At 44.3% G+C, this 15,268-nt stretch overlaps 1 protein-coding gene across 5 annotated transcripts in view; it reads left to right on the top strand.

Annotated features, from left to right (window-relative positions):
* TUBGCP2 (tubulin gamma complex component 2) overlaps positions 1-14,699 on the top strand; it is a 36,987-nt gene extending 22,288 nt beyond the window's left edge. For 4 of the 5 annotated variants that reach the window (XM_072869801.1, XM_072869799.1, XM_072869803.1 and 1 more), the window contains exons 14-18: positions 978-1,098; positions 5,669-5,812; positions 6,436-6,564; positions 7,442-7,605; positions 14,317-14,699. In XM_072869801.1, coding sequence (XP_072725902.1) covers positions 978-1,098; positions 5,669-5,812; positions 6,436-6,564; positions 7,442-7,605; positions 14,317-14,422 — 664 coding nt within the window. In that variant the 3' untranslated portion in view covers positions 14,423-14,699. The other variant, XM_072869804.1, reaches the window with a different exon arrangement.
* Positions 14,700-15,268: the final 569 nt, after the last annotated feature.

The following is a 15,268-nucleotide window of genomic DNA, read 5'->3' as shown; positions in this document are numbered from 1 at the left end:
AATAAGGTAAAATTGGTGCAGTGTTTTCCCAGAAAATCATTCTATCTTTTTCCATCTGTGAGGGTGGATTTTCACCTTTGGATCTGCACTCCAGGTGCTGGAGGTGCCTGTTTGGAGAGTGAGGCAGACCCCAGCATTGCCAGGTAGTACCTTCTGCCTTGCCAGTGGCACTTTCTTGTCACAAGGTAACCTCGGCTGCCTTGGCGCTGATCTCAGCCAACATGGCTGTAGCTCTGGTTCTCCTGTAATTGTAGAGGTGTTAGCGAAAGAGACCTGTGAGGGTCTCTAGTCCAGCCTCCAGCTTACAGGACAACTGTGATCAGCAGTGGACAGGGCAGCCGTGGTTGAAAACTCCTAGGGTGGGTATCCCCCACCTCTCCAGTGACCTGTCCCAGTTTGCTGAAGTCAGTTCTTAGTTTGCCATCACAGAGCCTGCATAAATTAACATTGAAAGAACCTCTATATAATGCCATCATTCTATTTTTAAGGTGAAATTGCATTAAATAGCCTAGGTAGCAGATTATTTGATTAAATATTGGGATCCCCTGAACATATCGATGCAAGGTGTAGAATATTTTTAAGTGTTCATTTAACAGGTAAGGCTGGAAAGAAACATGAACCATTTATCTTGTTAAATTTTGCCCCGCTAATGAATGCATGTCTCACTAGATAGTTACACTAGTAAAATTGCTTTAATATTTAATATTAAAATTTTAGTTTAATATAAGCAAATATTCAAAGTAATTGTCCAGTCTACAGCAGGTTCAAAACTCTGACTCTAGCAATTGAGGGAAAGCCGTTTGAATATGTGGAAAATAATCAGAGATGGTTTGCATTAACTTTATAATCCCTCTCACACTGCAGCAGTGAATTTGCTAGGACCGAAATATTTAGCTCTGCTTGACTGTGCAAGCCTGGTGATAGTTCTCCATGGCATTTGCTAGCTCTAAGTTGTGTGGGTGTGACTTTTCTCCTAGGTTTGCTGGTGCTTTCACATTGCGGCAGCGGATGCTGAATTTTGTACAAAATATCCAGTATTATATGATGTTTGAAGTGATGGAGCCAACATGGCACATTCTTGAGAAGAACCTGAAGTTGGTGAGTGTGCGTGCTTGAGAAAAGTTGGAATGGAAGTCTTAAGTTAACAAATTTAATATAGGGGAAAAAATACCTAATTTCAGTTACTGCAGGTGTCTGTTAAATGTTTTGTTGGAGGCACTTAAGTATCTGGGAACTGTTGTTCTTCTCACACCGCAAAGAGTGCTGCTGTTCTACATCACCTTTCTGCTTTACCAGTCATATATCCCTTTCTTCTGCTGCATCCTCCTATCTATGCCCAGCTTATACTCTGCACCCTGTTATGTAAAGGTGGTGTTCTGCTGAACACTGCCTTACATAGAAGAAAGAAAACTATGGAAAAGGAAGAAGGATGCAGGGTGCAAAGATCACAAACAGATCCAGACATCTTCAGTTGTTTCCTTGGCTGACTTCCAGTGTTCTTAAAAGCCAAGTCTGTGCTTTCTCTTCTATGAAGCTGCCAAGGACTGGCATGTTAGGACTATCTGTTATAAAACAGGGCCTTCCTTATTCAGGTGGCTATTCCTCATGTATATTCCCACTGCAGGTGGGCAAGGCTGGAGAACTTTTCCACTCTGGTGGTATCTGGGAGAGGCTAAGCTCACTTCCCACTGGTTTTTATGCCTGACGAGGGGGCATCTGGGTAAAGCATGCCTGGCATCATTTTGGTTCCTTTCATGGAGATGTAATGTTCTGAGCTGTGGGATTTTCCAGATGTGTTACAGAATATTTCTGGTTCAATAATCCAAATCAGTGACTTCTCCAGAAGTTAACTTTTTGCCATAGCAAAAACTGCAAGAATCAGTTTTCATTTCCTGATGGGCATGTGATATGCCTTTATTATCTCGCAGAGGAACACATTCTCAGCTAATGTCCCACCTGCCTGTTTTAAACCAAGAATGAGAAGTCATTGGGAGTTTACCTTTCAGAACAGTCTGTTCAAGAAGCCCATGAAGGTCTTCTCATATCTGGTTTCATTCATGTCAGATTTGTTGGTTCCATCCTCAACAACAGAGAAAAAAATCTGTCACCAACAGATCAAGGGCTATTCTCAGTCTGTCTAGAGCAAACCCTTTTCTGCCTTCCTTTTCTACCTGACTGTGGTAAGGATCTAGACTTCCAGGGCATACAGAGTTACTGTGGAAGTTCATTAGACAACCGAAGGATGATGCTTGAGCACTGGTGGATCTAGTGAAAGCCACAGCAATGCTGCAAATACATGTTGTCTTCCTTGCCATCAGCCTGGGCCCAGCCCATAGCTTCTTCATTCCCTAGGAACATGTGCTGGAGCCAGGGCACTGGTTGCCTCACCTCTCAGCACCAGTGGACCTGCCTGGCTCCTGCTGGTTTCTGGCATAGAAACAAGTCTTTGTGGGAGGAAAAAGAGAGCAGAGATGGCATCTTAGGTTACTTCTGTACCGCTGCCTAAAACAAGGGCAGAGACATAGGCTGTCTGCTCCACATTACATAGCAAATGTGTCCACTGGGTCCCATGTGGTCCTAACATACAATCATTTTGTGTTCTTCCAGTTTCAAGTGTTCGTAGCAGTCTGGGGAGGGTTGTATTGTAGCTGTTTTCATAGCATGAAGCTGCAGGGATGCATTGCATGGGCTAGGATATGTCATGAAAGCCTGTGAAAATGCTCGAGGGTACAAAGCTTGGTGGAGTAGTCTTGGAGGGTTTCGCCAAGGGAGGGAATCTGACCTACTGCTATATCCTCCATGCCAGGAGACAACTTGAGAAGGCCCTTAGGAAGTGCTATCCCTGAGCTTTGTATGACGGTTGTCTTGGCATATGGCACTCAGCACAGGCAAGGGCTGTGCCAGGCAGTGAACTTGTGTTTATTTAGAGCAGATGATCAGTAATTAATTCCTCGAGCTCCCTTATTTTGCAGCATAACCTTTGTGATGGCTGTAGTAATTTTCCTTATCCTAACGGACACTGCGTTCCTCATGATCCTTCTCAGCTTCCTTACCCACTGTGGTGCTGCTGTGTTGAGGCTCGTGTTAGGGTGCCCCAGCTACTGTGAGGGAACAGGAGGCAAATGTACATCCCTCTGGTAGTCATCCTGTGATCAGACGCTTCTGGATTGCACATCTTTTTCCTCTTACACAGTGGAAAACATTTATCTGATGTACCAAACAGCCCAATACTCCTTCTGCAATCTGCATTAAGCCACAGCAGCTCTCTTGGCGGCTCTCTGATGAGCCTTGTGTATGTTCAATATGAACTGACCCTGTCTTTGTTTCTACTGTGTACTGGGGAGTTGTTCTGGTGTCAGCTAACCAGCGTTTTTTGATGCCCTGTCATCCTTTTTCCTGGAGAATTCACAGGAGGTATCAGGTCTAGGATTGTGAGCATCTCTACATATTCTTGGTGAGGACTTCTGAACAAGAAGAGGTTATATGTCAAGCTCGTGGATGATCTGAGAGAAGTGTACTTGCTTCTTAATTTTGTTGTAAGTTTAGGTTTGCAAAATATAATACTCAGTTTACTTTACTTGAATTGAGGCACTTGAACAAGTTATCCTGTCCCAGGTTCTTCCATACTGATTTCACGTAGCGCTTTCTTTCAGTCTCTGCTGATTCCAGATGTCCTAGAAGGGACCATTAAATGCAGTAGGCACATGGTCTGTATTGATGGCATCCCCTGTTCAGAAGAGGCAATCTCCGGACTCCAGAGTTTTTGCAGAGACTTTCTGTCTGAAGATCTCTCTCTGCTTTGGCTCTGAGCCCTTGAGTTTCTCTGCTCCTTCAGAGATACAGAGGTGCTGAAGCATTTTTATTTCTGTTCCAAAGAGGAATTTGCCAATTTATACTGTTTCTTGGAGGAGCCCATTCCCAAGAAACATCTATAGACCAAACCTCTTTGATAGCCCAAGTGGGCAGAATTTTTCCCTCCCTGTGGAACATCTGTGAGCCTCTTTAGCCTGCCAGAGATGTTGAGATAGCAGGTGTAAAGTGACTTTGCTGGCACTGGGGAAAGGTGTTTCCATGGCTGTATGGCAAGAAGGAGATCTGTCCGTGCCTTCACCATACGCTTCTTCATTTCTGAAACCTCGAAGGCTGCTGCAGCATTTTGTAGAGCATTTCTACCATTGCTTTACAATGCATGAAGGGCTTCTCCAAGTAATAGTGCAGCAGTAACGACTCAAAGATGCCCATGATGTGAATATGTACACAAGTTGTCACTTGAAACTGAGAAAGTTTTTTGGCAAGTTACCAAAGTCTTTGAGACATAATCCAAATGTATGTCTGCTTCCCATCCTTGTTGGTGTCCTTCAAGGCTTTTAAATCTCTGAGAGATGGAGCATGCCCTCTACCAGTGCTGGGGCAGGAACAGTCTGGCTCTAGGCATTGAGATATGGGCACCTGTGAGTCAAACATCTCAACACTGCCAGCTGTTGAGAAAAGGAAGAAAAGAAAGAAGCTGTTTCAGCAACCACTTTGTTATGCAGTCCTTTAAAAGAGCTGCTCACCAGGGATGACATATCCCCAGCTACTGGATAAAATCTTCCTTGATATAAATAAAAGCATGATTTATTTCCAAACAGAGAATGCAGAACTGGCTCTTTAACCTCCATAGCCTCCAGTCTGGGGTAGTTTTTTACTTTCATTTGCATTTTAGGAGGGAAAATGATGATCCTCACTGATCTCATGTAGTGCCTTATGTTGGTTTTTTATTTGTTAGACTTCTGTCTTGTGCATTTCCACTTGAAGTTAAGGTGCTTTCTTCCTAAAAATATAACTAGTATCTTCATCTTCACATCGTCATTGTCTTCATCAACACAACTAACATCTTCATTGCATTAGAGAGTGGCATTTATCCCTGTTCGTACTAGTTGTTTAAAAGACTTGGGGGGGGGGGTGTGGCATTAATCCTGATGGAGCAGTGTTGATACCTTGGCAATTTTAGTCCTATGGTTCTTTCCTAAGCTTGACTTGTGTTCTCAGCTTCAGAACATCCCATAATTGTACAGAGTGAGAGGGGGTTTTTAATCTATCATTTAAAACTTGAGACTAAAACAGCCCATTGAAGTAGCAGAGCTGGACAAAAATCTTACAGAATCCTTGCAGCACTGCATGTCCCTGTTCCTTATTGTGGTCCTAAAACATGTTTCTGAATAACTTGTATGTTTAAGCCTCGTAAACGTACTGACATTTAAGGTTCTTTGATTTATTTTTCTCTTTTCCACTTATTGTAGCTGACTTTACTGAGATTGTGAAGGTGGGAGTGGGCATGACAAGCAGATTTAAAAGCAAAGGAAGTGCATAAAGCAGGTAACTCCATCCTGAGCCTCCTTTCCAGTGGAGGGTTTGGATGATTAAAGAAAGCGTAATTTGGTTGAGAAAGTGATGTGGCAAATCAAAGGTAAAAAGCCTGTGAAGGGCTGTTGAATGCAGTAATGCAAATACAGTCTCCATCTCAGGATGTTTCTCAAAGCTGGAAGGTACATGAGAAGTATCTCAACATGTCCTAGAGCATGTCTGAGAGGTCATTATCAGAAGCAGGATGCTGGGTTAGAGCTTTGGTCCGGTGCAGCACAGCAGTCCTGGTTTGGTTTTTCATTATTGTACTATCCTGTCACAGGCATCTAATATTGATGATGTCCTGAGCCACCACACAAGCTTCCTGGATAACTGCTTGAAGGACTGCATGCTAACCAACCCAGAGCTGCTGAAGATCTTCTCCAAGCTGATGTCTGTCTGTGTCATGTTCACAAACTGCATGCAGGTATGTACAGCCTCCCTGCATTGACCATGCCACTGCCAGCTGCTTTGGGTACCAGCCAACTATGACAGTGCCTTTTTTCAACTCAACCCTTCTTGTCCTCAATGCACATGGAAGAACCTCTGTTCCTCCCACCAGCAGGCTTTAGAGCTTCACTGCTCAGACCCTCATCCTTTCTCCCAAATGGTTTCTGTGGGTTTTCCCTCCACAAAATTCTCTATGCTCTTCTTTTTCAGTGTTGGGATCAGGTTCATATGAACCGAATTACCTCTCTTCAGTCAGTCCCGCAGCAGAATTTGAGGTGTAAGTTGTAGGGCTCTGTAGTTTTTAGCATGCTCTTTTGAGGGTCAGGCAAGGACTGGTGATTGGACCCATGGAGACTGGTGAGAGGACCCATGTGATTGGCACACTCTAGCCAGCATCTCAGGGAGCCCATAGCTTCAAAAAAGCCCACCTTCCTTTGGGTTTAGGGAGCTTTGTGTAATAACATTGTAAATTTAATCTCAGAGTTAGCTTTCATGGGAGTTAACTAGCTGCAGGGCTAGCAGAACTGAGTCAGCCTCATGCTTTGCCATAATTGAAAAAAATGGGATCTAACCATTTCCCCAACCCTCTGCCCTTCCAAGAGGTTCACCCAGAGCATGAAGCTGGATAATGAGATGGACCGGCTCACCTTGGAGCACGGCACAATGCTGGGCCCGCCAACAGAGGAGGAGCGTGCTGAAGAGACTGTGAAGAAGAAGCTGACTAACAAGGTGGGACCACAGGATGGACAGCTTGGCCCTTTCCTCTGTGAATGCTGCCTGGGTTGCAGTCTGGTCAGAGTGGCTGTCCTACCTCTTGCAGATAGACCTTCCTAGTTTCTAGAGCACCTCTAGCCCCAAAAGCAGAATCTTTGCAGAATTGTGGGCATTTTTGAGGGCAGTGTGGAACACTGATGGTGTTCTCAAAGTCTGCTTTGAAGACTCTGTCTCCCACAGCAGTCGCTGCCCTTGTTTTTAAGTTCTTCTATTTTCAGCTGTGCAGTGGGTACCCACATACAGGCTTTCTGCAACTCAATAACTTTCTTATTTCCAGAACTAGCATTTTGTGATGGATGAGCCAATAAACTGTCAGGTGTGACTCTTTGCAACCCATCCCCTTCATATATGGGGTATTTGTCTTGTCCATATTTGTCTATTTAGATGCACATGTACTAAGCGATTTGTTTGGCATGCTCTGTGGTTAACAGGCTGCCTCCTGTCCCACTGAAAGCACCTCTCTGGCACACAGCTGGGTAGGTCCATCACACTGCAAGGCAATCCAGAGTGCTCCAGAGGTTACAGCCTGTCTTAGGCAACACTCATTTTCTGCTTACTGGCTTTTCCTCCTACTTGAAAATAAATGATAGCATATATTTGAGGATAACTCTACTGGGATCTACCCTGGGGTTCTCCCAGATAGGCATAGCAAGGTTTTTAACTACCAAGGACCTTGCAACTGTTTTGAAAGATTTATTTTAGCAGCTGAGCGACTGTTAAGTTTTATGGCAGTATTTTTGAGCAGGTTAGGAAATAGGGAAGGAATAATTGCATCTCTTTGACAAGTGCGAATCAGCAAACACATGGGGCCACTATGCCTTTGTCTTGATAGCTTTTAGCAGAGCATGCTGACAACCTCCACATGACATCTGGCTTTGAAGCAACAATCAACAAGTTTGATAGCAATTTCTCAACACATCTACTGGACCTGTTGGACAAACTGAGCATTTACAGCACCAATGACTGTGAGCACAGCATGCTCAACATCATCTACAGGTGAGCCAGTAGTTTTCTGTCTATAACTTCCCCTCCTGTGGCTCCCAAATTCAGCTCAGGGAGAATAATTGCTGTTTATAACTGTGCATGTCTGCCCCATCAATGAAAACACTGAAATCACAAGAAATATTACTTTGCATTTCAACCCAAGGCTTTAAAAAAAAACCTAATTAATTTGAATTATGTGAAATTAGTCTATTTGTCTATTGTAAATGTAATGCAAGTGTTTTCTTGGGGGTCATCTCAGTGTGTAGACAGTGACTAAGCTGATTCCCGAATACAGCGTAAGTATTCCAAGATGAGAAAACCGTGCAAGGGATTGATCATAAGTGGCTATTTTGTTTTAAGTTCACATCTTGTATTTATTTAAATAAGCACCCCTTAATATGTTTTTATTGTGGCCTCACCCATACTTACTAGCTTCTTAGAAATCAAAATTCCTCCAGTAATACCTAAAAGTCAGGTACACAAAAGTCAGGTACACAGGACACACTGCAGGAAGAGAGAGAGAGAGGAGGAGATCTAGGTTTTGCTGCTAGGTTTATAACATCTGTGTTTCTTTTTCAATAAAATTAGATGCACAAGGCCTTCTTTGGAATGATTAACATTTGGTTTTGCTATGAGAGTCATACGTATTAGTGTTGCTAGGCTTTTTAAGATCTGTGTTATAGATTGGTGTTAGCATGGAGGGACCTGCCGTGGTACTTCTAGCTTTGAAGAACCACAGATAATGCTCTAGGAGCATTATCCCCACTTGAGCACATGTGCTGTGCAAGCAGGATGCTTCTCACTCTGATCCTGCTACCAGTGCTTTAGGAGCAAAACAGAAATAACTGCAGCTATGGAATTTGCTTCTGGGAGCAGCTCTTAGTGTTTGTGGCTGGAATATGTTTTTCAAGAGTTAAGCACCCGTGAAACATAGCATCCTGCAGATTGGAAATGTTCAGCTGAGGCATGCATATAACCACAGAATAAGAAGGCAAGCAAGGGTCAGGAGCTGACATCTCTTAGTTCAGAGAGTCACCTTGGTGTGGAAGTTGCATGTAAGAGCTGCTTGTCACCAGCTGCCTCAGACATGGCAAAGACTGTAACACTTCAGAAATGCTGCTTGCAGACTGTTAGGCACATATGAAAACCAATTCATTTTTACAGTGACTTATTTTTTCCAGTGAAGACGCGGGATATATATTGCGTATAGGCATAATTTTAAGAGGCTAGGATTTTCATGAATATAAAATATTTCAACACCAACACTTAAAGCACTTGTTCTATGTTTGTAAGCCTAATAGACACATTTGAACTGTTACAGTGTGTGTGAGCCTAGAACACTTGAGACTTACCTTCTTTGTCATTGGTGTCAGCTAGGGCACAGAAAACAAAGCCATCCTAAACATCCATTAGTTTCTTCATGCTGTCTGTAAGCCGGTGTGTAGCCTTATTTTCATGTGTAAGCAATTGTAAACAGCTCTTACAGGACTAGCCAGAAAGTAAGGTCATTTTTAGGTGTTGTTTCCTTTCATCTTTTTCTGAGGAAAGCCCTTGGTTTACCAAGGAGTACTCCCTACTTTTAAGAATGTTTTTCATCTGAAGTTGTAATGCTTTTCAGTGGTAGATATGCTAGAATCAGTTGTCAATGATGTGTAATTTTGTTCATAAAAGTGCCTGATAACTGGTTGATCACATACATTTTCTTTCTTCCCTTGGTGCTGTAGGGATTCATGCCCCAGCCCCTTTGATATTTAGTACAGAACAGAGTAGATCCTTACTTAGTTCTTTTTAACCACATAGGACTGAAAGGTACTTTGAGCTTTCTCCTAACTGTGCTTTGTCCTCTGTTTTATTTTGTTTTATTTAAGTGTAGTCTTATTGCTCTTCTGCTTTATTTGGTCTTTGTGAACTGTACTTTTTGTTGGTCATTTTCATCCTTTAACTTAATCTTCAGGAAAACCATAAGAATATTAATCTGCAACCATTAAAGTTCTGTTCGCTGCCCTTCTGTACCAGATGTCTTTTATAGCTGGCTGATAACCCTTGCACCTCTGCTGAGATGTGCTACATCTGAAAACAGAGAGAGAAAAGGTTTTAGAAATGTGTTTTTGAAGCAGGTTGTTGTCCCCTCCTCATGCCGTGTCTCTTGAAGCTTTCATTGTCCTTTTCTAACAGCATCTGACAGGGCTGTCCAGAATTCCTGGTACCAACCTTTGCAAACACTATTTTGTGAAGTATTCCAGCAGGAGACTGGGCTTCCAGTTGTCCTTTACTTCTGAGAACTTCTTGACCAGCAACTACCATGCATTTACACAGCCCCTGGCCTCCTGTGTTAGCATCTGCTGCTCTGTCTGAGATGTGGTCACACAGCTGAGTCCAAGGTTGAACTCTAAAACCTGTCATCCCTGTTACCATGGGTACTTCCAGGAGTGGAGTCTAGCCCATCAGCTCCCACAACACTGTAGAGAAGTACATGTCTTGTCTTCTTCCTTGTAGGATTGTATTCCTTATTTAAGGAGGACGGGGATACTCACAAGCATCTGAAAGGAAATGCAGTGCCACAGGACTGCTTGCTGCTCTGAACTCTCCTGCTTCCATTCCCTGTCAGGGTAGGAGCTTATCTTCCTACCACCTACCACCTACCGCCCTTATTGGTTGATACTCAATCCCTGAAATGGGAAGGTAGGCAAGGACCCCTTCTCCACAGTCCTAATAATTCTGATTCACTCCATCTCTGAAGTGACCAGAGTCAGAGGTCTCCTTCTCATCTTGGAAATTCTTTGAAGACATTTTTGTGGCTGAGTGGAGGCCCCAACTGTACAAGTGATTGCTGTTCCTTTCAGGACTAACCAGGACAGCTAAGTCTCTGCAAATCCTTTTAGGAAATGATGGTGCAGCTTATCAAGGCCTTCTGAACATTTTATGTCAACCTTCATCTGCCTGGGCATCACTGTTTATCATCATTGGACTGTTGTAGATTGCAGGCAGGATCCATCTGTGGAAAAATTGACAGGCCAAAGAAATTAAGCTGTTACGCTCCCCTTGCTGCCATCACTCCTAGGTGTCACAGTAGCATACAGAGTCAGGTTAGATTCAGGGATTGAGACCACAAGCAGTTGAGTCATCCAGGCAAGAACATTTACTCCTCCTCAGTGCTCCAGCCCTGCCTCCTCCTTTATCAAGTGCTTACATTTTTATCATTACCAGTACAAGTTCTAACAGATGGGCTTTTTTATGATGCTCCATCCAGGAGATCTTAATGGCAATTAACTCCATGATCCAGCTGCTTGGACATCATTGCAGGTGGCACAGAGCATGGCCAACACAGTGTTGAAGACCAAGTTGCCTGCTCTTCTAATAGAAGAGCATCTTGACCCGACAGTTCTTGAGTCTTGTAAAGAACATGTGGAGATCGTCCCATTGGTGGGATCACCCAGCTCAGTCCAAGGCTGGAGTTGGTTCTCAGCTTACTCAAGAAGTCAACAACGTCAAGTCCTCGACCAGTCTTTACACCATGCAACAGCAGAAGTCCTGCAGCCTTCCATCACACTTTATCGCATGTGATGCCAGACATTGATGTAAGGCCTTTTCTGCCAGTAGCTCAGGTGGTGTCCTCCTTCCAGCACTGCTCCTACATTTAGCATCAGAGTTCACCCCTTTTATCATTGCCTCCCCACCCTTGCGTCAACTTTATTCTTCTACCAGGACAGTGGGACAAGCTGATGCTGCACCATGGAGACTGGCTGTGTATCTTGTTCAATTGTGGGTCCATGGTGCCATGGCCAGGAGCTATCCTCCACCAGATGGCTTTGTGTTTCACAGACCACACATGAGCGTTAGCTGTGGCTGGAGGTGATGCCTGAGCTGTGGAAACTCTGGAGCCAGTTCTTCCAAATATGGAGAGGTTGGTTTTTACAACGAGTACTTCCTGCTTCAGGAGAAAGGAGAAGTATGGTGATTCAGGCGGATTGTGAGAAAACAAAATGCTTCCGTTAGCAGTTTGCATTGAGAATGGTGACCTAAGCTGCAACCAGCTGTTCAGAAGAGGATCTGAGTCCTTTGCCCCCTGGTATTTCCATGCCCCAGTTCTGTTCAAGGGCTGCAGAGGAAATACTGGGTCTTTATGCCACCAGGACTGTCATCACTATCAAGTCCCCCAGTTTGGACTGTCTGGGACCAAGTGAGTCTTCACCAAGATGTTGGACATAGCTGGACCTTTACTGACAAACCAGATGTCCCCATTTCCTTAACTGAAATACTGCATGTTAACAGGCCATGCAACAGAACATGTCTTTCCATTTCTACAGGCTGCTCAGTAATGCTTTAAAGAGTGGAAGTCCCACGATGAGTGCCCAGACGTGACATTTAGCTCTCATTCAGTCTTGTAGAGATTATTGGATCAGGTCCTGGACTCTATGGCAACAGGAACCCAAGAAGCAGAGCAGTTGCCATCTGAAATAACATATTTGACAGAGAGACGGAAGGGTTTATAAGGCATACCGGTCTTTTATTATAAATGATAACCTTTTTATATGACTGCTTTTCAAGGGTGATAGTCAACATGTAAGATAGATAACAAAATATCCCTTTTATTCATAATTCTGGTACTGTGATTTTATTTATTTGATTCTGGTTAATATTTATTCAGTTTACAGTACTGAGTAACTGAGGCACAACCATTATACTTGTAGCACCAAACAACAGCAGACGGAGATCCAGAGAGTTTCCTTCAAAGCAAGGAAGCTAACACGTAACTCACAGATCTTCAGTGTGCTGAAGTCCTGCTCAGGTGCCTTGGCTCCATCAGTAGCAGTGCTGACAGAGGGTTGGCAACTGCAGAAAATCTCCAGAGTCACTCCTTCACATCCCAGTAGTGAAAAGAAGAAGAATTAAAGCTTAGAGGACTTTGTCAGAAGGATTACTTAATTCCAAATACTTAGAAATCTTACCCATCAAGTGCTGTTAGTATTCATCAGATATCCTTCCTTTACAAGTTTGGAGGAAACAGTAATGACTGAGTTTAGAGTAAGACCGGTAGGACGTATGAAGTGATGTGAACCCCAGTGAATAAAAATTCCAGCCACAAAACAAGAAACTGAAGTGCAAGCAGAGTTTGAGGAAGCACCACGCAAATTCTTAAGAGATAGTTATCAAAGATCATGTAAGCCTAAAAATGTAGGGAAAGCACATCAAAATCTGCAATTCAAGAAGTTTGGAATAAAGCACCTTTAGAAATGGAACAGATCCTCAAAGCAAGGATGTAAGTGAGTCCTGGCCTTATATTTGGATCAAAATTTGGTAAATATGCCTGCCTCAGTGTCAGGTTTCCTCTAGAGAGATGTAAGCTTTTCAACCAGGAGAGAGCAACAGATAAATTCCATCTGTCGAGGCTCTGTTTTCCGCAGTCACCAAAAAATGTCAAGGAACAATTTGTTGCCGTTTGTGTAAGGTCGTTAAGCAATGTGAAACTCAAATATTGTGCCCATTCATTTAGTATTGGAGCAACTTAATTTGAGAAAAGGAGAGTAACTTTTGTGTGATTCACAGGCTTATATTGACTATTGCTTAGTGTTCCCAGGGCACATGTTTTTAAGAGCTGCACGTGTCTTAGTTGGCTTCGTCATGCAGAGATCTGCCTAAGGAAGGTCACAGCAGGCAAGGAGCTGGGTGATTTTGTGGCATAATTTTGGAATATCAGGGAGACAGGATTATGATATTGGTGATGTTGCCCGCTTTGGAGAGGCATTTACAAGTATCAGCAATATTTGTGATTTTGGCTGAGCATCCTCCAGCCAGTTACTTGTCTTCTTGAATCATGAATCCGTTTGAAGCATATTTGTGTTAGCAAGGAGGTGGTGGTAATGGAAACGGCAACATTTTGTGGTAGTTACAGTGGATAATATGGTAGATTGCATATGGGAGTTAATACTGGAGTTCAGTGGTGGTGAACTCTGGTATTAAGCAGTGGTGGGAAGTGGCTGGGAAGGTGCAGAGACTGAGGAGCCCTCACCCCTGGCACCTTATCCCCGAGTGACATGTCTCCAGGGTTGTGTGGTCAAGCTGTGGCTCTGGAGAAAAAGCTATTAGCAATTGGTCCTTCCCGATGTATTTTATACACCTGTAAAGAACAGGTGAAATTTAGCCAGTTGTCAAGGGATGAGCACAGAAGAGGTGTCACCGACAACACCTGTGGCATAGTGCAGATGTCCCCATCTCACTCTGAACAAGTTGCTGTGTCTACTCAGCCCGGGGCAGTCCCATGCGGGGATGGCAGGTCCAGAGCTTGCTGCGGTGTGGCCATGTTCAGCTGATGCTCTGGGAGAGGTTTCTGCTCCAGGGGCCATGGCTGGGTAAGAGCAAGGCTGTGCTCAGCAGGGTGGGCATGGGAAGTGTGGCTGCTTGAGAGGTCCGTGCTGCGGCACAGGCCCCCTTCCTGCACCAACAAGCATCCTCCGCTTCTTCCTGCAGCGAGACTTGCTTTGTTTTGCTTCACAGCCTCATTTCAACCAACTTTGTCCTAAAATTTGTCTGACCCTATAAAAGAGTTTATATATTTTTGGATCCCCTTGCTGCCTTTGAGTGCCTTGGCGAGTGCGTGCGCTGTGGCTGTTGCAGCACTGAGCTCTCGAGGGCCCTTGGCAGCGTGTTTGGCTTGCTGCATGCCACTCTTGGGTGGCGTTGAGCCAGTAGGCTGCTGAAACCTCAGGGTTTTTTGTCTCTCAGGTTGGACTTCAACGGGTTCTACACAGAGCGCTTGGAGCACATGTCTGCTGAGCGCAGCCAGGAGGCAGCTCCCCTGCTTCCCTGCCTAGCCGTACCTGCCCAGTGAAGCCTGCTGCTGCCCGTTTTAGCCGCCGCCGCCTCCTCTGCACCAGCAGAGAACCGGACACTCACTCACTTTGAGCTAGGAGTACTCAACCCTCTACATTCACAGTGCGAGCTGGAAACGAACCGTAGGGTTGTCCCAGAGAGACAGGGGAATATTCAGTCTCCTGAAATGTGTATGTAATGGATTTTCTCTTCCGAGAGGCTTTTGTTAAGTCCTTTTTTTTTTTTTTTTACTACGTTGTAAAATGATGTATTTGTGTGTTGTAAAATAAATTAAAAAAAATCAGGGTTATTTCGTCTGTTAACAACTCAGGGTGCAAATTAGTCTTTTAGGTGACTAAATTTTGGTCAGCTCACAGAGCTGGCTCAGCTGCCATGTGGCATTATTTTGGGGGGAGATCCTAGTTGGGGGGTTGCTGGAATGAAGGTGATCAGCTGCTCTAGCTGATGAGATGGGGTTTGCAGCTGAGGAGGTATGTGATGTTCATATCATATTGGCCGAGTCCTCAGCAGAGGACTTTCAGGGTATCTTGCAGAGTTGTGCAGCCATAAAAATTGCTTGAGCCAGTTTGGGAGCGGGTGTGGTAGAGGGTGGAAGAGAAGAAAAGTGTCCCAGGAACAAGTGGTAACCAAGACACGTGTCAGAGACCCAGAGGCCTCAGTGGCAACTGTGGGAACCTGGGGAGACGTGCAAGGGCTGTGGATAGAGGGCTGAGTGCTCCTGTTAATGACCTGCCCTTCCTCTCCCTAAACTCCTCCTTTGCAAGAACCTTCTAGAGAGCAGTAGAGGGAAGAGTCAGGTTCTCTTTGCTTTGGTGGCCTAAAGCTGGTCCTCCAGCTTGGCAGA

The sequence above is a fragment of the Ciconia boyciana genome, chromosome 8, assembly GCF_034638445.1.
Source record: "Ciconia boyciana chromosome 8, ASM3463844v1, whole genome shotgun sequence".
Classification (NCBI taxonomy): Eukaryota; Metazoa; Chordata; class Aves; order Ciconiiformes; family Ciconiidae; genus Ciconia; species Ciconia boyciana.
The sequence above is the reverse complement of the archived record's forward strand: the minus strand, read 5'-3'. Positions and strand labels throughout refer to the sequence as shown.